The sequence below is a fragment of the Typopeltis vanoorti genome, chromosome 6, assembly GCF_054136105.1.
Source record: "Typopeltis vanoorti isolate ZY-2024b chromosome 6, IOZ_Tvanoo_1.0, whole genome shotgun sequence".
Classification (NCBI taxonomy): domain Eukaryota; kingdom Metazoa; phylum Arthropoda; class Arachnida; order Uropygi; family Thelyphonidae; genus Typopeltis; species Typopeltis vanoorti.
This window is the reverse complement of record NC_143554.1, coordinates 104,185,801-104,207,675: the sequence shown is the minus strand read 5'-3', so window position 1 is coordinate 104,207,675 and position 21,875 is coordinate 104,185,801. Positions and strand designations below refer to the sequence as shown.

At 34.6% G+C, this 21,875-nt stretch overlaps 1 protein-coding gene across 1 annotated transcript in view; it reads left to right on the top strand.

Annotated features, from left to right (window-relative positions):
- btv (dynein cytoplasmic heavy chain beethoven) overlaps positions 1 to 21,875 on the top strand; it is a 1,245,321-nt gene that overhangs the window by 667,002 nt on the left and 556,444 nt on the right. Inside the window, exon 45 of the mRNA XM_090394552.1 lies at positions 19,113 to 19,241. Coding sequence (XP_090250678.1) covers positions 19,113 to 19,241 — 129 coding nt within the window. The remainder of the gene's footprint in view (positions 1 to 19,112; positions 19,242 to 21,875) is intronic.

The following is a 21,875-nucleotide window of genomic DNA, read 5'->3' as shown; positions in this document are numbered from 1 at the left end:
GAAATAAAAAAACTTGGGTTCACCCCATGGGAAGGCCGTAATTAACACTAAAGGTTACCCAACTAAGTATTAACTCACATTGTGAGAATTTTTGTATATCTCATTTTTTTCTATGTGTTTCACTTTTTTTCTTTATAACTGCTGTTCTAATAAAAAATTCTTCATAAAAGTTATTGCATTACATTTTTGATTAAATCATATTTCCATTGATATATAATTTTATGGTATTACTCCAAAAAAAAGTGGTGTTGTGAGCCATCAAACCTCAGAAATATACTTTTTCCAAAAGGTTTTCACAATTTTGGCCACTAGTGTAGTAATTTGTCTGTAAATTGCACATGTTATGTATTATATAATAATAACAATTATTATTATTATTATATGATGTAATACTAATTCTTGTGGAAAGGCTTAGATGTTGGTTATGCATTTTTTACTAAGTAATTTAAGGAAATTACAACGTCAACTAGGATATACATTAAAATAAATTTTAATATACTTCAATATTTCGGCAACATCACATTGTTGATGATGTGTTTGCTATTTGGCCACATGGCTCCTATGCACTCCTCTCCTTCCTAACACATATGAACAACCAACACCCCAGAATTAAATTCACCCTGGAATAAGAAAAAAACAGCTGCCTTCCTTTCTTAGACACACTAGTCACCCGCCGGCCTGATGGAACCTTGGTTTTCTCAGTCTATAGAAAACCCACCCATACGAGCAGATACATTCACCAACAATCCCACCACCCCTCCTCGCAACAATATGGAGTCATTAAGACACTACACAACAGGGCTAAACTTATCTGTTCAAATGACAATGCCCTAACCACAGAACTAAACCACATTCTCAACGCTTTTTCAGCCAATGGCTACCCCCCATCCAAAAAAAAAAATTCAAAAAATATCGAAACCAGTAAACTACAACCTTCCCCCCCCCCCCACAACAAGGATTACTCTAAATCCATCACCATACCCATATCCGAGGCACCTCGGAAAAAATTACAAAAATCCTTAAAAAACATGGCTTAACTTTTTTGTTACAGACCATATAAAAAATTGGCATCCCTTTTCCAACTACTAAAGACCAATTCCCCCCCCCCCCCCCCCCCACACACACACACCTACTCGGTGTATACCAAGTCTTTTGCAGCTGTAAGCTGTCCTACTTTGGCCAAAGAGGCAGGACAGCCAATATCAGAATTTCAGAACACAAGGACTACATCCGGTTTCACCAATACAGCCACTCTGGTCTTGCTGACCATGCACTGGATACCTGCCATAGAATATGGTGGAAGAAAGCCACGATAATACACCATAGTAAATACAAATATGAAAGGCTTTTCATGGAATCTGCTTCAGCCCCTAGAAACAATCCAAACCTCGACAAATTTGGCTGCATGAGACTACCTCAAATTTGGGAAACCTACATAAGAAGACCTTCAGCCCAATCGCCCAAGAATACCAACATTGCCCGTTAGAGGGCACATCAGGACTTTAGGAGAAATAGTATCTTCCTGCTTCTTCCTCATTTACTGTTTGTTGTGCCTGCATGCACGTGTCTTGTTCTTAAGTTTCTTGAAAATGGCAGCGTGACGTTGCCGAAATATTGAAGTATGTTAAAATTTATTTTAATGTATATCCTAGTTGACGTTGTAATTTCCTTAAATTACTTAGTAAAAAATGCAATACTAATATCTATATTATTATATTATTATAATATAATGTAATAATATAATAATATAATAAAAAATGTAATATATAATATCTATTATAATATATAATATAGTATTATTATATTATTATTATTGTTATATATATCATTATTCACTCAATTGGAATATGAGGGACATTGCATACCTGGTTTAGGAATTACCTGAGATAGAATGCAAGTAACAAAAATTGGACACATATCACAACCAGGGAGTACAAATCCACTGAATATTATCACCCACACTGTTCAACATATACATAAATCACATTCAAATTGCCCTTACAAAATCAAATATGTCAATATGCAGACAACACAGCACTACTAACAGTCCACACAGACATAAACACTGCACTCTCCAAAGCACAACATGACCTAAACAAAATAACTTACTACTTGTATCGCAATTCAGTTATAGTAAACAAAATACAAATGCTAATAATAAAGAACCCTAGAATTATGCACCCTGCACTACTAACAATATATAGTCACACGTACCATTGCATTAATTGTGGCAGCTGCCACTGTTTCCAAATCACACCCATAACACACACTAAATACCTTGGTTTATACATTGACAACAACCTCAAATGGACTAAACACATAGAATACCTTTATAACAGACTATGCGCTATTGTTGCAAAACTCTTTGAAGCAAAAGCTATGATGCCGAGCAGAGCAAAATAACTCAAATATCATGGAATTGTGAAACAATACTAAGGTACGGTATAATTATCTACACAAACACAGGAAACATGGTGTTTCCTGTGTTTGTATAGACAAAGCATCATTGTAACAGTCACTTATCAAATTTAGAATAACTTCACCGAAGAATCGTTACAATGATGCTTTGGAAACCCAGTACACACCAGGAAATAACCGAACCCCAAAGGCAAAACACAAAATCCCGAAAATAAAGAATCTAAGACATTACACACTGTTACTAAGACATTATTTCAACAATGCTTACCACAATAACAGAGAAATGTACTGCATAACCAGACCAAAAACAACCCTCTTCACAACCAGGCATTATAGATTGGAGTAGCCATGAGGAAGCATCTTATACCCACATTATTCAACAACTTGCCATATAAAGTAAAACATCTGGATGGTTACAGAACATTAAAAGCCAAGCTATGGAAATTGTATCAGCATTGATGTTATTATTGTTCTAGTTTGTCATTCATTCATTATTAAATCCAATTCATGTACATGAAAGGTGTAGTACTTGATTGATTAAAATTACAATCATCTGTCACTAATAGCATTATAGAGGCCTAAACAAGTTTGTTATACACCTGTGAATCAAAAAATTAGAATAACCAAAGAAAATGTGTTGAATGATTTACAATACTAATTTATTGCATAGAAAATAATTATTACCAAATATGAATTAGCATAATCTAAATACTTTGTACATTATACACCCTCTTTTCAAAAAGAAACCGAACTTTTCAAAAACAGAAGAAATCAGTGGTGCCACCTGTTGTATCTTTTTATTGCCGAAAGCGGCAACCTTCATTAGTGTTGTGTCAACTGTTTATGACATTTGTTTCATTAGAAGCCAAGTTATAGTGCCAAGAGTGACAGTGTGTTTTGACAAACAGTCAAATTAGTTTCAGAGAGCTGCGATTGACTTTTGTGTTAAACTTGGTAAAAATACTTAAGGAATTGACAGCGTACACTAGAAATATAAATTAAATCAACTTTAATATATACTTTCCGATATTTCGGCAACGTCAAGTTGCCATCTTCATGGGAACTTAAGATAAAGACGTGCACGCAAGTACTACATAACAGCAAACGAGAAAGAATAGCTTCCTCGCTTCGTTTCTCATTTGCTGTTACGTAGTACTTGTGTGCACGTGTCTTTATCTTAAGTTCCCATGAAGATGGCAACTTGACGTTGCCGAAATATCGGAACGTATATATTAAAGTTGATTTAATTTATATTTCTAGTGTACGCTGTCAATTCCTTAAGTATTTAGTTATCATGTTTAACCAGCGTATAAGCTTTTCTACTTTCTACAAAAAAACTTGGTAAAAGTTTTACCGAAACGCATCAAATGTTTCAAAAAGCATACAGTGATGAATGCTTATCCTGCACTTGAGTTTATGAGTGGTTTAAGTGATTTCAAAGTGGTCATGAGACGCTTGAGGACGATGAAAAGCCGGGCCATCCAAAAACTGGACTAAGCGAAGTTAACATCCAAAAAGTGTGTGATTTCATCGAAGAAAATCCGAAATCGTCCATGAGATTGATTGAAGATGAATTGGAGATTCCAAAATCAACTGTGCACAACATTTTGACTGAGAGTTTGGGCCTTCGTAAATTGAATTCGCGATTTGTTCCCCACAAGTTGACAGAACAACAAAAAATGTATCGAATTGAACAGCAAGAACCTCATTAAAACTGCTTGTAAGGACTCAAACTTTCTTGAAACGAACTTTACTGGTGATGAAATGTGGTGTTTTGAGTATTATCCTAAAACAAAGTGTCAGGGTGCTAAGTGGAGACCACCAGAAGAGGAGGAAACCGAAAAAAAAAGTCACTTAGAGAAGTCAAAAGTAAAGACAATGCTGATTTTTTTCTACGATTCCAAGGGCATTATCCACAAAGAATTCATCCTGCCTGGCCAAACGGTCAATGGCGAGTTTTATCGCAAAGTTTTGAAGCTATTGATAGCGAGAATTCATCACATATGGCATGAATATCGTGATGCAGGCAGTTGGTCACTTTTGCACGATGATGCACCATCTCATTGTTCGAACATTGCGAGACAGTTTTTGAGTAAAAACCAAGTTTGTGTGTTGGATCACTTGCTGTATTCACCTGATTTATCACCTTGTGACTTCTTTCTCTTCCCCCGACTTCATTTGCCAATGAAAGGAAAGCGATATGACACCATTGAAAACGTTCTAGCGGTAGTAACCACGACCTTCAACAGTATCCCAAAAAACGATATAAAAAACTCATTTAACGAATTAATTGACTGTGCCAAACGCTGTATCGAAGCTGAGGAAGAGTGATATAAATGATTTGAATAATTATTATTGGCCTGTGTTTTATTTTCTATCAAAACTTCGGTTTCTTTTTCTTCAGGGTGTATAACCATGTAAACTTATAAAAATGCAATATAAATTATAAGAAAACTGTTTGAAAACATTTTCAAAATTAGAATAAATTTTAATGTGGTTCAAAATATTAGAAACATGATAATTATTACTTTGTTCTATTCCTCCCCCCCCCTTAGCTTTTATCACCGTTTGTAAATGGTTGGCATATTATTTACTAATGGTTCACAGTCTTTTTTTTAATCAAAATATGTCCATATGGTCTGCAGACTAGAAACAAGTTCATGTTTGTCTCTTGGGGTAACTTCGTGAAGATGGTTCTTCATAATTCCCCACAAATTCTCAATAGGGTTTAAATCTGCTGAGTTTGCCAAGCCAAGGAATTACATTGATTTGCCTTTCTTTGAGCCCTCTAGTAGTGGGCTTGGAAGTATGACAAGAAGCTGAATCTTTCTGAAAAAAGGAAATAACCATCACATAAATCTTCCGATGCCTATTACATAAAATGCCCTAGAATTTCTTGATACACTTGGAATTGACTCTTTTGTAGACAATGCACAATCTACCTTGATCCTCTGCAGTCATACAAGCTCATACCATGACAGAGGTTGCAAATTTCACCAAATGTTTCATGCATTCTTTATCAAATGCTTCTTACTTAAGATGCCAAACACTTATTCCTTGATAAGTATGGGACACACAAAACTACTTTCAATGCTAAAAAGCCTTTTTCCAGTCCTCTTGACCCTACAACAGTCTTTGCTTACACCATCTTGCTCTAGCTGCCTTTTGCATTCTAAGACATGTGCCTAAGAATGCAAAGGTTGCTAGAGCAAGATCTAATTCAAATCTAATTCTAATTCAAGATCTAAATCTACAAAGTATGTAGATTTAGATGATGCTAATTCATCATCTAATTCAATGGAAGTGAGACCTGGATATTCAAGAAGAGAGTAAGGCAACAGATAATATAATGGCAATTAAAATGTGGTGCTATAGGAGAGCTCTGAAAATCCCATGGACAGAACATGTGACAAATACAGATATCCTACAGAGAATGAGAACACAGAGATCTTTATTACAGGAAATGATCCATTGAAAGATGAAATTGGTAGAACATGTACAGGACAGAGGATACTAACAATTTTAGAATGAAAAATTATGGGAAAAGGATCAAGAGGCAAAAAACGAAGGACATGGCTTGAAGATATAAGATCATGGACAGGATCACATGGCTATGCAGAAATAAAAAGGAAAGCCACCAACAGAAAAAACTGGAAGGACATAGTGCTGCACCTTCTCAATGAGGAAGCTAAATGAAGAAGAAGAATATTATAAAATTTAATATTATTAAATTTATTAAAAATCGAATTGTTAAATTTTTATTAAAATTATTAAATATTAATATTATAAAATTTTATAATGTTATAAAAATATTTAATGACATTTTTTATGCAGTAAATTAGAATTGCAAACCATTCAACACATATTCTTTGATTATTCTAATTTTTTGATTTGGTGGTGTAGTCTAAGATTTATAGTAGTCAGTTTCCTTTAAAATAGAGTTATTTTAATAACTAAAAATAAGAATGCAACTCTCACTATAGCAATAGTGAGAGTTGCATTCTTATTTTTTGTCCATATTTTACCCAAGAGCATATGCACATAGAATTTTTCACTTGAAATTTCCTTATGTGGAAAATTTGAGATGTTTTGTATACTGAAAATAGTTTCATAGCTCAGTGTGAGAGTACTCGCAGCACCATGCCTATTAGACTGACTCTCAAAATAATTTTTAAAAATTTTATAGGATATTCAGTTCATTTAATTCTTTGCCAATCCAAGCTACTTTTGTACTGAATATCACCAACTTTCTGTGGGTAAGACTGTTATTAAAAAAATAAATAAAATTTTAATAATCGTCTTACTATGTGCTCTCTGTATATAAAAATTTCAATCATAAGGTAAAAATGTGGAAATCTTCTTGTATATATTTGGCTAGAGATATAAAGAAAAAAAAAACTCATAGTTTCTTGTAAAGAATAATATAATAATATGCAGTGGATGGCCTGTTTTGGCTGAATGCTTATCTGCTCTCTAACCAACAGATTAGTTTGAATCCCACCATGGACATATTCTGTGAATTTCTTTGTGGAAGATGAAGTTGATCACCTGTTGTGAGACCACTACCTCATACCGAATCTTAAAATCCGTAACACTCCTTGCATTAATCTCATAAATTCTGTTAATCATTCAACAGAATTCAAGGGTGTGAGAAATTAAAAAATCTCTCACACCCTTTTTCAACTACATTCTTACATAACTTGTAAGAATCTGGTCCTCTCACCTTCTTTTTTTTAATCTCATATTTGTGTTTATGTATCAGGGGTGCATATTCTGAGTGTTTTAGGTGTGCATTGCACACCCACAGAATAGCAATATATCACCAATATTATATTTTTGCATTTATTCCTATTAAAGATTTCCCTAATTGTTTCCTGGCTTCACATGATTGCTAAAATTAAACACAATATACCAATGCTACATGAAGAGGACACTTTTCGATGCATGCATCACATTTGTGTTAAGCCTGGGTGTGCGGTCACAAATATGGACATGTTTGAGCCCTTTGAACAGCCACACAGATGGTGCAGCTCAAATTCTTATCATTGTGGTGGATATAAACCACCCAAAAAGCGAGGCAGGGTGTGCAATAAGACAATAGCACCCCGAAATCAGTGGCTGTGATTGGTTATTGTGTCAAACAATCCAGTTGAGCATTGTCATTTGCCATGAGTTGCTGTTTTTGTTTTCTGAGTTTCATCTGTTTTGCATGCATGAAGTGTAAACTGATGTGTTTAGGACACCGGTATAGAAAATTTTTAATATATAATATTCTATAAATAATTTATAACTTTTTTGCCCATATTTACAATGGGAAACAGTGTTGACGATCGACTAAATGTCCCATTTTTTACCAGAGTTTTTGCAGATTGTATGATTATAGTCAAAGGAAGTTGGAACTTGTGCATAAATAATTAAAACGAGCTATTTCAGCCTTTCTTTGGTTCAATTTGGAAAAACAATAATTTCCCAAGTGATTACTTTTTCCAATTTCTGTACATATTATATGGCTGTATTTAAAAATCATATCAAAATTTAAATTATCCATATCTCACTCTAATATTTGCTAATGATAATCTAATCTCACCACAAACATAAACCCTTTATGCTTCTCACATAAATGGCACGCATGAAACATGACTGTTGTTCATTTGACCTTTATGCTTTCCATATTTAAAATTATATTAATTGATAAATTAAAGTATTCAAAGTTATCCTACAATTAATTGCATTGGACCAGTTAAAATGAGTGCTGATGCACTCTGCACACTTAAAATTTCTTACATCAAGAATTGTAATAGCAGTTGTAATACAAATTACAATCATACATCCAATTGATGTGAATTTTGTAGTGCAGGTTTTCAGTTCTCACTCTACAGTTTTCCCCCAAATCAATCTGTTACCTCTCAAGACTCCAACATTATCAGATCTTATATTTCTATATTGTAAGGCACTTTTTACCGTATCAATCCACCTATATCTTGGTCTTTGTCTGGGTCTTTTTCCTGCCAACCTAGCAGAGAACACGTGTTTTGGTAATCTTTCTTCTTCCATTCTGTTTAAGTGACCATACCACCTGAGCTTAGCTCTGCAAACACATTACTGGAAATAATGTCAAGTTCTTTCCTAATATCCTTGTCTTTAATTTTATTTATTCATATGGAGTTTCCTTCCCCCCCCCCCCGTCCCTATTGGGACGAGTTGAGACCCTCTTGAGGGGGTTAAGTATTTATGACTGTAGATCCTGGTTTCATGCGGCCGGTTTGCCTGCTTGTGGGATGAAAAAACGCCAGATAAACTGGCAGAAAAAACCCTGCTGTACACGCCCAAGACCAGCTAATTTGATACAAAATTAATAATGGAAAAAACTCACGTACAAAGATTATTTATTAATATAATTTTCGCCTGTGTGTCACAGACATCTTCAGTACATTAAGCTCAAATTAAACAATAACTGACAATTCCAAAAAGTGCCACCTGAGTAGCTGGTGTAAGATAACTAAAAAGGTCAATAACTTTCCTTTAAAAAAAAAAAAAAAATCAATACAATAAAAAGTTAGGAAAGATGAGCTGATTTGTAAAGTACTATCGCCCATAAAGGGGATAGACGTAAGCTGTCGGATCTATTTAAGTTAGGAGAATGAGGTAGAGCTTCACATGTTTCTTTATAAAGGTGTTCCATGAGAAACTGACTTTTGTGAAGAACTTTTGTCTTTCTCCAATGAACTCTGTGTCTGGTGAAGATGGCATGTTCTGCAAGTCCAGACTTTTCAGGTTTAAAGTATTCAATATAAGATTGGTGTTCTTCTAGCCAAATAGAGGCAGATCTTCCTGTTTGTCCGAAATAAGATAATCCGCAAGAGCACAGAATCTGGTAGACACCTGGATGATTAAGATGTGGAAGCTTGTCCTTAGGAGAAGTGACAAAGGTGGAGATTTTTCTAAACGGTCGAAAGGCAACAAAAATATTCAGTGGTTTTAAAACTTTTGCTATACGTTCACTGATGCCTTGTACATAAGGGATAGTAATGCACGTTATTTCTTCTGTGTTTGAAGAGGAAGACATATTAAAATTACTCAAAGTTCTTTTAATGAAGCAATTCTTATAACCATTAGATAGCTAATTTAGTTATGCCTGAGGAAGATCCTCAAATTCCTCACGTCTTCGTGGGAATCGAACCTGGGACACTCCTTCCCCAGGCATATGGTTGCGAAGCGCAAAGCCACTAGGCTAACCGCGCAGACCTTGTCTTTAATATGATATTGCCGCTGATGCCATCTATTCATCCCTCTAATCTTTCTCAGGACTCTCATATTACTGGTCTCTAGTCTTCGGTCAAGTGATTCATTTCTAACCCAGCTCTCAGATCCATAAGTTAAAATTGGTTTGAACACTGTCTTGTATATAGCTAATTTAGTGTTCTGACTAATTTCTCTCTTATTCCATATAAATTTATTCAGTTGACTTCCTACCTTACCAGCTATTTAATTTACCATCTTCACTTAAAATCGTGCCTAAGTAGCTGAAATGTTTGACTTATTCTATAGGTTTTCCATTCACAATGCAGTTGGAATATTCATTGCTTTTGCCTATTTTCATTGTCTTTGTCTTGTTATTGCTGACCTTCATACTATATCTATTACAATAGTTTGTAGCGGATTTATTTAGAAGTATAACATCATCCGCATAAAGCAAAGAGCTGACATTAACATCTCCAATTTTGATATCACGTTTAATACTACTTTCCTTTGTAATGTGATCCATATAGATAATGTATAACAAGAGGGGATAATGTACATCCTTGTCTGACACCAGATTTAACATCAAACCAACTTCCTGTACTTCCTTCAATTGACTTACAACTGAAATAAAGACTAGGTATTGCTTGCCCCATAATGCCCCATTGACACTATAGAATTGTAGCTCTTTGAATAGCATCTCTCTCTCTTGGCACCTTGTCATATACCTTTTCCAGATCTACAAAACTTAAATACAGACCTTTATATTCCCATGATTTCTGAATTATTTGTTGTAAAGTGGAAATCTGATCCTGAGAGCCTCTATTTAGCTTGAATCCAGCTTGTTCTTCTCCAAGTTTCTCTTCCACAATCCTTCTCAACCATTTCTCAAGTATACTTGCATAAATCTTACCAGGAACACTCAGTAGAGAAATACCTCTGTAATTTTCACATTCAGTTTTATTTCCCTTTTTATAGATGGGGACTATCAGAGCTCTACTCCACTCCAATCATCTTGAATTTGCCCCTCTATCCAGGTCCTCTGAACTATGCACTTCTAATTTATCTCCAGTTTCAAATCCCCTGTACACTCTCTCTAGTGTCCTGCACCAGGGAGAAAACATCACTATCAACAATGACACAGTCAATGAGACTTTTCTTATTTCTTGCCTCTTCTCTCCATGTGAATTTGTGCATATTTTTATGTTGGATCATGATGTTAGCAATAACCAGGCCATTTCCTGAGCAGAAATCCAATAGGTATTTGCCATTATTATTAGCTTTGCTCTTTTCTCCAAATTTTTCTAAAATATTTTTGTATGTCTGACAATCATTTCCTACTCTACTATTTAGATCCCCAACAAGGACCAACTTTTCATTTTTCATTGTGTCAGTTGCTTTATCTAAAGCTTCAAAATATTTCTGCACTTCTATCTTAGTAGAACCTTCTGTGGGACAATAAGCACAAATGAGTCTCATTGTCCAGTTCCCCATTCTGATATTTGCCCACACCACTCTGCTTGAGACTGCCTGCCATTCTAGAAGATTAGCCTCATATTTAGTGTTGAATACTATGGCTACTCCTTCTTTTCCTTGATTGTCATTGCCTGCATATAACATTTTGCATTTATTGCTCAGAAAGATCTCACCAGTTTTTGCCTTTTTTTGTTTCAGTCACCCCTATTATGTCAGTCTGGTACTTATCCAATTCCTCAGCTAGCTCTATTTCTTTGCTTTCAGGTTTCTTATGTTGATAGTACCAATCTTGAACTCTGGTGATGTTGAGTTTGGGTGTGTTTCAGGTTTTTTTCCTGAAACAAACAAATTCTGTTCCTGACACCTGGTTAAACAACGGGGGCTTTGTTTATCCAGGCAACGCCCCAGCTTACATGAAATCCTGTCATAATGTACCATCATTTTATTTGTGGTTTGAGCCAATAAGAATAAAAATTAGGTCCGCTAAATCCCTATATGCCAGCTCATCCTCGTTCGTTCAGTATCCAGATAGATACCTAACAGGTGCACCATGAGAAGGTGAGAATTGGACATTAGGTCAGAACCCCTGGTTGGTTCTTCGCATTCCATTAAAGGCTATGTGGTGGTTTCCTCTCAGTTATACAACTTTGATCCTTAAGCACCTCCTAGCAGAAAAATTCCCTTGGATTATCTTTCACCTGACTGGCCAATCTCCTCTGATATTGAACTTTTTCTTTTTTAACCATGCTTGTCACTTTTCAGGATTGCAGTTTATATTCTTCATGCATCTGTTCACTACAAACTGTCTTGTATCTCCTCCATAACAATTTCTTTTGTCACACTACTTATTTGATTTCACTGTTCATCCAGCTCACTCGCTCTATAGTATGCAGTTATGTATTACTTGTGTTATTATTATTATTATTATTATGTGACATTTATATACTGCTTTATCATTTCTCATACACTGTCAACATCTTTTTTGCATCACTCATCAATCCAATGTATTGATGCTTGCTGTCTATGGAGCTTCTCATAATATCCCATGATCACTCTCACCAACAGGTGGTAGTGTTGATACCTCATTCACAACCATATCCTGTGAGAATATCTCCAAATCTCACACCTGGAAACCTTGTGTTTCCTCCATCACATGCAGCTGAAGATAGTTCTCCCACAGAAATTCAACAAATTCACACTCCTTGTTACCATACATTATCTCTTCTTTTCAGTCTGCATCCCTATAATTAAAATATCCCATTAGGATCTCCTTCCTTTTATTTGTCTAAACATTTTAGTGCTCTCCACATTGCCTGGCTTATAGCAGCACATCCTATGAGTTATACTATTCTGTTTATCTTAACTTCTTACCAAGTAACTTCAAAATCTTCACACTATTTTTCCCTTCCACTTTAACTCGTTAAGAACACGATTCCTCTGCTATCATTAACAGTATACTTCCCCCCCCCCTTCCCTCCTATCATCACCTTCCTTTCCTTTCAGAAAGTTCTGCATCCTATCATTTCTAGTCCTGACAGTATATCATCCTTAGACAACCAATTTTCACTTATTCCAGTTATATTTAGACATATCAACTTGGTCAATGCTACAAACTCAGCTCCTTTATTTCTGATGATCCATACATTAGTATACAACATAACAATTATCCATTCTTTGAGGCCATTCCAACAACACCATTGCTCTATACTCTCTTTCTCTGCTATAGTACACCTCTCTCTCTTTGATATGACCATCTCTATTTCCCCATTCCTGACTCTGATTTTCATTCATATTCTTATCATTCCCACCTTTTTGCATTGCATCATTCTGCCCTGCCATAACTACTTCCTCGCCTTTGTATCCATCTTCTTTCTGTCCTTCCAAAACTTGCTTCTCAACTTCTCTTAGCAAACAGCAGTCATTCCAACACCAAACCCATTCAAATGCAGTCCATCAACTTTGAACCATTCTAACTTCCCTTCAGATTCACTCCATACATTCAGAAATTGTACAGTCTTTACCTGACACAATTAACCATCTGCCATTCAGTATCATTGCTCTTCTGCTCATTTCAATACTATCATATCTGGGCAATAAACTAACCGCTTTCCAAATGATACTATTATCCTTCACCTTCTGCAACAACTTCTTCAAATCCCTTTCTACATTCTTTGTCTGACTATTCCAGTCACATGTCCCCACCACTACCACTAATTTTGATGCCCATTCTTTCCTTTCATGCATAGATATTTGTTTCATTGCACCACCTGGTAAACACATCTTGTGTGCTTTGTTATTTACCACACTTCTAATGATTGACTCCCCATTTAAAACCATCGTATTATCTTTAGATACTTGCTTCTTCCTATTAACCTCATTCTCGTTTACATTAGTTAATCTCTTCTTTAAATGTGCAATTTTCTCTTCCATGCGTTTAAACTCAGTGTTTATTTTTCATTTACTCTTGCCTAAGTTCTTCTACACCACTTCTATTAGTATCTTCACCAGCACTGATAGCTATTTTCTGATTACTTCTGGTCACACCATTCATATTTTTGGAACATCCTAACCTTTCAGCACACTTCTCACATATTGTTTATATGTTCCTTCTCTTCATTTAACCTAACACTCCATAAATTTGTAATATTTTTGGATATATATATATATACACACACATGTAACAGTTGTTACAGTCTGCTGCATAAATTCAGGGAAAAGCTCAATTTCCAAGCCTTTCTGGTGTACATGTTTCACTAACACTATTTTTGTATTGTTAACTAGCACTTTCATATTAATCAAAACACCAGCCAAAGCAAACACTATTAAAGTCACAATACCATAGTACAATGCCTATTTCCAGTCTGACTATCACAGAAAAGCACTATTATAAAAATCTACACAATATAATTAAGAAAAAAAAAAAAAAAACACCATTCAAATACACTGCTGGCTACAAAACTTTGCAAACTCCAGCAGTATCATTGTGTAACTGTTATCTCTATATAACCTGCCTGTCACTCTATTATTAAAAGTGAGTAAATTACTGAGACAATACTCTTCACATATTAATGCTGCCTCCCCATAGAGTATTGTATTCCTATCCATCTGTATATGTTAATGAGTGCTCACTTTGCTAAGATATATCAACCAGGTGTATGTATTATGGTGCTACTGCTACGTTAGATAAAGAGTTACAGGTTCATGAAAATGAAGTTGAAGAGCTCTTGCATAACCTGGATAAGAATTTGTCAATAGGGGCTTTAACAAACTGGCAGATAGAATATCTGCCAGTTTGTTAAAGGAATGTTCAGCTGAATTGGCTAGGCCTATCACACATTTGTATAACTTGAGTCTCAGCTCAGGTAAGATACCACAGGAATGGAAGGAATGTATGATAGTTCCATTGCACAAGGGTGGTGCAAAAACTGATGTGTCTAACTACCAACCTATTAGTATTTCTGGTGTGGTAGTGAAGATTTTAGAGAAGTTGGTAAGAACTCGCATACAGAAATGGGTAGACAAGCATTCTATACTATGCAGGGAACAGCATGGATTTACTAAAGGAAGGTCATGTTTTAGCAATTTGCTCATATTTTATAACAATGTTACGGCTGAGTTGGATAAAGGGAATGGATACCCTATGATGATGTTGGATTTTTCTAAGGCATTTGATAGGATACCACACGATAGGCTGTTGTGTAAACTGGAGAATATGGGACTAAAACATAATCTATTGACTTGGATCAGGGGATGGTTGACAGACAGATATCAAAAAGTGGTATACAGTGGGTGTAAATTTGCCAGATTTAAGGTAACCAGTGGTGTATCTCAGGGTTCAGTCCTTGGGCCATTATCACTATCATCAGATTTGCAATCGTTTGCTGATGATGCGAAGATAGGCAGGGCAATCAGGGATGCTACTGATATTCAGAAATTACAAAATGATTTGAATAGACGAAATCTGGGCTAATGAAAATGGCTGTCAATTTAATTAGTAAGTGTAAAGTTATGCACTTTGGCGTGATTAGAGTTCCAGCGGCATATTATATTAGCAGGGTTATGCTACAAGAAACTGAAGAGGCAAGGGATCTTGGTGTATTGATAGATAAGAATTTAAAGTTCAAAGGTCACATAGCAAAAGTTGCAAATACAACTCAGAGGATAATTGGTATGTTGAAGCAAACCTTGACATGTAAAGATAAAGAAGTAATTTTGCCTCTTTATAAGGCTTTGATCTTTAAATTCTTGCCAGATTTAAGGTAACCAGTGGTGTATCTCAGGGTTCAGTGTACACATTTGGTCTCCCAGGTTCCAGGGGGATAAAGAAGCTGTGGAAAGGGTGCAAAGAAGAGTTACAAAGATTATATCCGGATTATGGGATTTAGATTATGAGGACATATTGCGAGTATGTGGATTACAGACTCTGGTTAACAGGAGAAAAAGGGGTGATATGATAGAGGGCTATAAACTTTTGAATGGGTGTTACAGCATTTCAACTAATGAAATTTTTTGTTATATGGAAGATGGGGAGAGAACGGGGGCATCCATGGAGGTTAAGGTTGTTCTCAGTCAAGAAAGGGTTAAGAGCTAGGTTTTTCTCCCAGAGAGAGAGCAGCGAGTGAGTGGAATAATTTGCCCTTACGGGTAGTGAGTGCATCTAGTGTGAATGAATTCAAGGGTAGGTATGATTAGCTGGGTTGGCTAATTTACATCCTCCCTTGATGAGTCCTTGACTCCTTGGCGGTCTTAGATAATAATAATAATAATGCAGATATGATTAACCACTTTATTATATCAGTAATCAGGCTCATAAGAAGGCAAGTTACTTGGCTGTCACAGTCCATTGAGACTGGCGTGAAAAGAGGATAGGATAGGATAGAATCTGATTTTGATTACCTTTCTATGCTGGTTATCCTTCTTGCTTTCACATTGTACCACTCATAAGCTTGTGACATACCCTTCTCTTTTAAAACTCCTTCAAAAAACTTTTTTTCACCTTCTGCTTAATTGTGCTGCTCTTTATTTAATTCCCATCGGGTTTACCCTCTTGATCTACAGAATTTTTATGACATTTATTCAGTAATGGGTTATATGATAAGATGCCCCCAGTTTTTTTGGAAGTTTCAGAATCCAATTGTCAGGTATGCTATATTCCATTAGAAAGAATTGAAGTGAGAAAAATTAGATAGTAATATGTTTATACAGATTTCTTGGATATCTTGGGGAAAGGTTGAATGCAAACTAATTTGCAGTGTGCAGGATAGTTACATGGGGATTAGGAATGAATAAAAAGATTATATAGCAATCAACTCTGGAGTACATATGTTCAGAACATTCTGAGAAATGCCATCAGAATCAGAAGACTTTTTTTGGTTGTTTGAATAAGATTCTTCTGATGTAAAATAAAATGCATCCTTGGAACAGTCAGAACACATTTACCATGATCTTCAACACAACCATCAACTGCAAAAGAGTGGATCATTGTTTTCTGACAAAAGTTGTGGCCAGCAGTTTTGACAAGAAATCAGAAAACATGATTACCATTACTTCAAAACAGTAATAACAACACAAAGTTAAGTTATTGTTGTTTTTGTTCTTTTTTGTTACAGAACTTTGGAAATGCTTTGATAGTGTTTGAAACCCATAACAGTACACATTTTCCTTATATTTCTGTAGTTTTTTTTCCAATTTTAATTTCTACCTATTATTGTGAAATCAGAATTAATTATGGTATAATTATATAGTTTGTATAAATTAAATCTAGAAGTTGTAAATCTTTGCTGTCTGTTGAGACTTACATTAACTATGCACTAAAAGGAAATAAAATCATACAGCTGTTGTGTTGCTTCCAGAACATGTAACTATTTTGGAGATATATGAAAACGTGTAATTGTTTTCACATAGTAACGAATGCTATGGCCAAGTTATCTTGTTAGTAGAATAATGTGGTCAGTTATGTTTCAGGGATCTGTTGGTTTCTCGTATTTGCATGTGTGTGTGTGTGTGTGTGTTCAGATCCAATTTGCCTGTTTCGCAGGATGATAAACTCAGATTACATGTGGAAAAAATACTGCTATTTCTAGTAAATGTCATGAGATTTGAACATGCCTTTAAAAGACAAGACTTGTGTAGGCTTGTCTTTTTCAAGTTTTCTTCCTGAGGAAGTAATTATGACTTATTCACTTATCAGCAGATGCTAATTCATTTGGAAATTGCATCTGGCTTCAAAAGACTTTTTTTTTTTTTTTTGAACCAAACACAGTATTTCTGAAATATAAAAAATATTTTGGGTGAGAATTTCAATGTTAGATTATGCATAACTACAAAAATTATTGTATTCTCAAATGCTCTAAATCCTGGAGATAATTATTCAACACATGAAGATAATAATAGCTTGCTCTGCCTAGTTGGATAACATTTGCATTGTGGGTTTGAGATCCACTATGGTTATAAATATTTTTGAAAATCTTTAGGTTTCACCTCCTGGTGTGAGACTACCACCTTATTGCAATTCTAAAGAGTCTTGAAGACATTCTGCGTTTTGTCTTTAGATATGTATACAGGGTGTTCGGGATAAATTTGACATATTTATAATTAATTATATTTTTCCGTAAGTTACATGTATTAACACACACTTCTCTTCATTTAAAAGTTTGGACCCTTCTTCATTCATATACAAGATGTCAGAAAGGATGGATAGCTGGAACCCACCTGAATCATGGAAGAGAATAACTTGTATCATGATGATTCGTGCCCGCCATCAAAATAAGGATATTACGACTGCTGCCCAATGCTCCCTGAATACAGTAAAAACAATCAGGCATGAACTAGAGACTTGCAATGGTGACTACGAGGATGTAGCAAGAAGAAATATCCCTAGCAGACGATCTGATTGCGTTCGTACAGCAGAATTCCTCGCAAATCTGCAGGAACAGGTGTTGAAGAACGCTTGCATTGGAATTCGGGCTTTGTTCGTGGAGTTGCTAACTGTAGTCAAGCCCTGGATAACAAGGGTAGCCAATGGTAGGCCGTATGTATGGCAGCAGGATTCGGCCCCTTGCCACACCTCTGGGAAAAGTCAAAAATGGTTGTCTGAAAATTTCTACGACTTCACCAGTCCAAATGTTTGGCCTCCAAACTCCCCAGACCTTAACCCCATGGATTATTTTGTATGGGGCGCAGTTGAAAAAGACACCAATCGCACTTCCAGTAATACAAAAGCCCGGTTAATGGATAAAATTAAAACAGTTTTTGCGGCCCTTCCCAGGGAGACTGTAGCATCAGCTTGTTCGAGGTTCCGAAGCAGAATTGAAGCTGTGATCGATGCTAATGGTGGTTATTTTGAGTAAATCTTGTTGATAGTATTGTAATTAACTCTGCCTGTAATGTTTTTTTGTCAATTCATTAAATTTAATAGATACAAAGAAGATTTTCTTTTTCCTTACGAAACTGTCAAATTTATCCCGAACACCCTGTATATAACCTTTCATGAGTGTGAGTTTCATAAAAAATAAAAATAACTACATGTTCAGAGATAAAGTGAATATTGCTGGTTTTCATTATTTTTTACTTTATAAAACGTTTATAACTGATTTGTTACTATATCGATAGTATTCTCTATGATATGTTCAAAAAAACTTTGCTGTATTGGATTGTAAATAGACATTTCATTAATATCCTGAGAAAAGTCATGATAAAATTTTAAGATATTCATAATGTTAGTTTTCTTGTATAACATTCTTATAGCATTCATGTTAAAAAGAAAAATTGAAATTAGTATCTATGTTGGCAAAGCAAAATATTTAGGATTGTCTTTTGTTAGAAGAGATAAAACCAGTATTGATGACAATTTTAATTGGCACATTACTTTATATCATGCATTTTGATATATTCTTGAAGATTAGAATAAGGATTTCGATTTTACTTTGCTGAAATTATCCTATTAATCCTCTTAATGTAGATTTCATTTTCTGGTCTAGAACTATTTTATGTTACCTGGAGCAATACTGAAAGTCAGTCCTCAGAACTTATTTGTTTTGGGAAGCCCTTAGGCATTCTTGCCTATGATGACTGGGAGTCATTCATTCAGAAAAATGTTAAGCTTTATGGTAAGTTTATAGAAATTGGATAAAAAAAAAATAGAAATGTTGAAATAAATTTAAAATGAGAAATTCCCTTAAGATTTAAAGTACATGCTAAAGAATACCAACTCGCTCTTTTATGATCTTTTCTATAGTTTCATTTTAATGACTTCTTCTTATCATCACTAATATAAGTTATTTTTTATTAATTTGCATGCGATCTGTAATGAACTTCATTCCTAAGAGGAATGTTCTATGTAACTAATAGGATTCTCTTTGTGTTTTGGCATGAATTCTATATAAACTTTGCTTTTTTATGTGAGTTTAATGCTAATATCATGTCATCTACATCTTGTTTTTTTTTTAATAAATAAGGTTTAACATAAATTAGATTCAGTTCATGCTTTATATATGTTCCCTTACATTCTTTAAATTTGCTTATTTGCATGATTTATGCTCAAGACATCCCACACATAAAATATTGGTAAATCTGAGCACAATAATGCATGTGTATTGGCACTAATATCACAATCATAAATTTTCCTTTATCAGAATGTTAGTATTCTTAGACAAATATCAGGTCTGGTTCATGGAATTACAAACTTATGTAATTCCATGAACCAGACTTTTAAATTATAAAATTCAGCTGTAAAAAGAGAAGCTCTGAAAATAGATAGAAACACTGAAAACATCAGCTCCATCTTGAATGGAAAATTAGAACAAACTAAAAGATTTCGGTTATTTAAGCACTTTTTAGTGATGACGGCAAATTAAATATGGTAGTAGACATTAGATTTAGAAAAACTATTTTGGTGGGGGAGTCAACTCAATAAATTTATATTGAATAGGAGAGAAATTAGTCAGATCATTAGTCAAAAGTAACAGTTGATCAATTATTGGAGACTAGATATGAGAGTTCTGAGAAAAATTAGGGAACTGAACAAGTGGTATCATTGGCAGAATTATATTAAATATGAAGATTTTAGGAAGGAAATTGTTTAGCATTCAAGAATGTATGATATGATCGGAGCTAATCACAGGTGTTATGGTTACTAAAATAGAATTGGGGAGGAGATTAGTAAGTAGGTGTTTGATGCTCAGATGAAGACCAAGATATAGGTGGGATGCATTTAAAAATACCTTAGAAGACAGAAATGTAAGACCTAATAATATTGGAGTCTTGGCAGATAAGACTAATTTGGTGAATTAGTCTTATCTGCCAAAATTGTTGACAGGAAGTTGGCAATAATATAAACCTTTCATATAGTAGCATTATAGTAGTTCGCACCGTCCTTCCTTTTATTCATAGGCCTGAAACGATGCCACCTGAGGATATTCTCGGGATCGATGCTGCATTCTTTGGCTAGTTTCTTGATGTCCTCTTGTAGTGATTTTCCATTTTCCGTCGAGAAGTTCAGAATGATGGCGTTGAGTTTTTTGTGTTCATCCACTGAGGATACATATTAGGAATTTGATGATCATCATCTGCCTGGGGGGGGGGTAGGTTACCATGAACAATAGCTTTCCAATCCAATCTATCGGTAGCTAAGTTATTTAAATTTCTGTAACATTTCAGATCTCTTAGACTCTTGATATATTTTATCCACTTGCTTTTAGGTCTTCCTGGATTATCTTTCTATCTACTCTTCCATTTTCGAGAATTTGAGGAAACCTCTTAATAGGCATTCTATACACATGTTCTTATCACTGTAACTCTTTTACTCTGATTCATGCTACTATTGAAATGAGTAGTGTAATTCTTCTCTGATATCTTGATTGGTTTTGATTTTCCTTGACATTTTATTTATTTTCCTCAAAACACTTGTTGTAAAAGTTGTCAGTTCTGTACTTCCTCCTGTTTGTTAACTCAAGTCTCTCTGCATCATAAAGAACTCTGGGGGAGTATTATTGAACTACATACTTTGATTTTAAATTCTCTGGAGAGATGTATAGTTTTCCATATATTTGTAAGTTTGGTTTAGTTTAATAGTTTCTTCATAATTTAGCCTGTCTGTGATCATTGTGCTTTGATAATTGAATTTTTTTAACCTTTTCCAATTCATTCCCTTCCACTTCTAAGTTTTGTTCTTCATTGTTGCATATTGCCATTGTTTTGGTTTTACTAAAATTTATGTGTATTGCATAGTCTGTACTGTTTTTATGTTGGTTTTCAATCATATACTTTTAGGTTTTCCTTATTATCTGTAAATAATACTATCATATATATATATATATATTTGTGTATCATTTAAATTTTATCCATTCACAGTTATTTCCATATTTACTGGAATAGACTATTTTACTAATTCTTCCAGGCACAGATTAAACAAATATGGTGAAGGGCATCCTACCTGACACCTCTCTCTCTCTCAGCTGATATTCCAGAGGTTTCTGCTCTAAATTTTATTGTTGCCATAATATTATTATAGTACTGAAGGCTGATATTGAGTATATTTTTTCCTTCTTTTAGTTTTGCTCTAAAATTTCAAACAATTTGTATGCTTATTGAGTGAAATGATTTCCTAGTCTATAAAACAGTAAAGATTTCTGTTAATTCCTTTACATATAATGTGGTTTTATTTCTTATAAATTTTTACCAAATATCCATGTCACAAATTTGCCTTATTTTCAGATCATCAGTAAGTAATATGTAAGAAACTA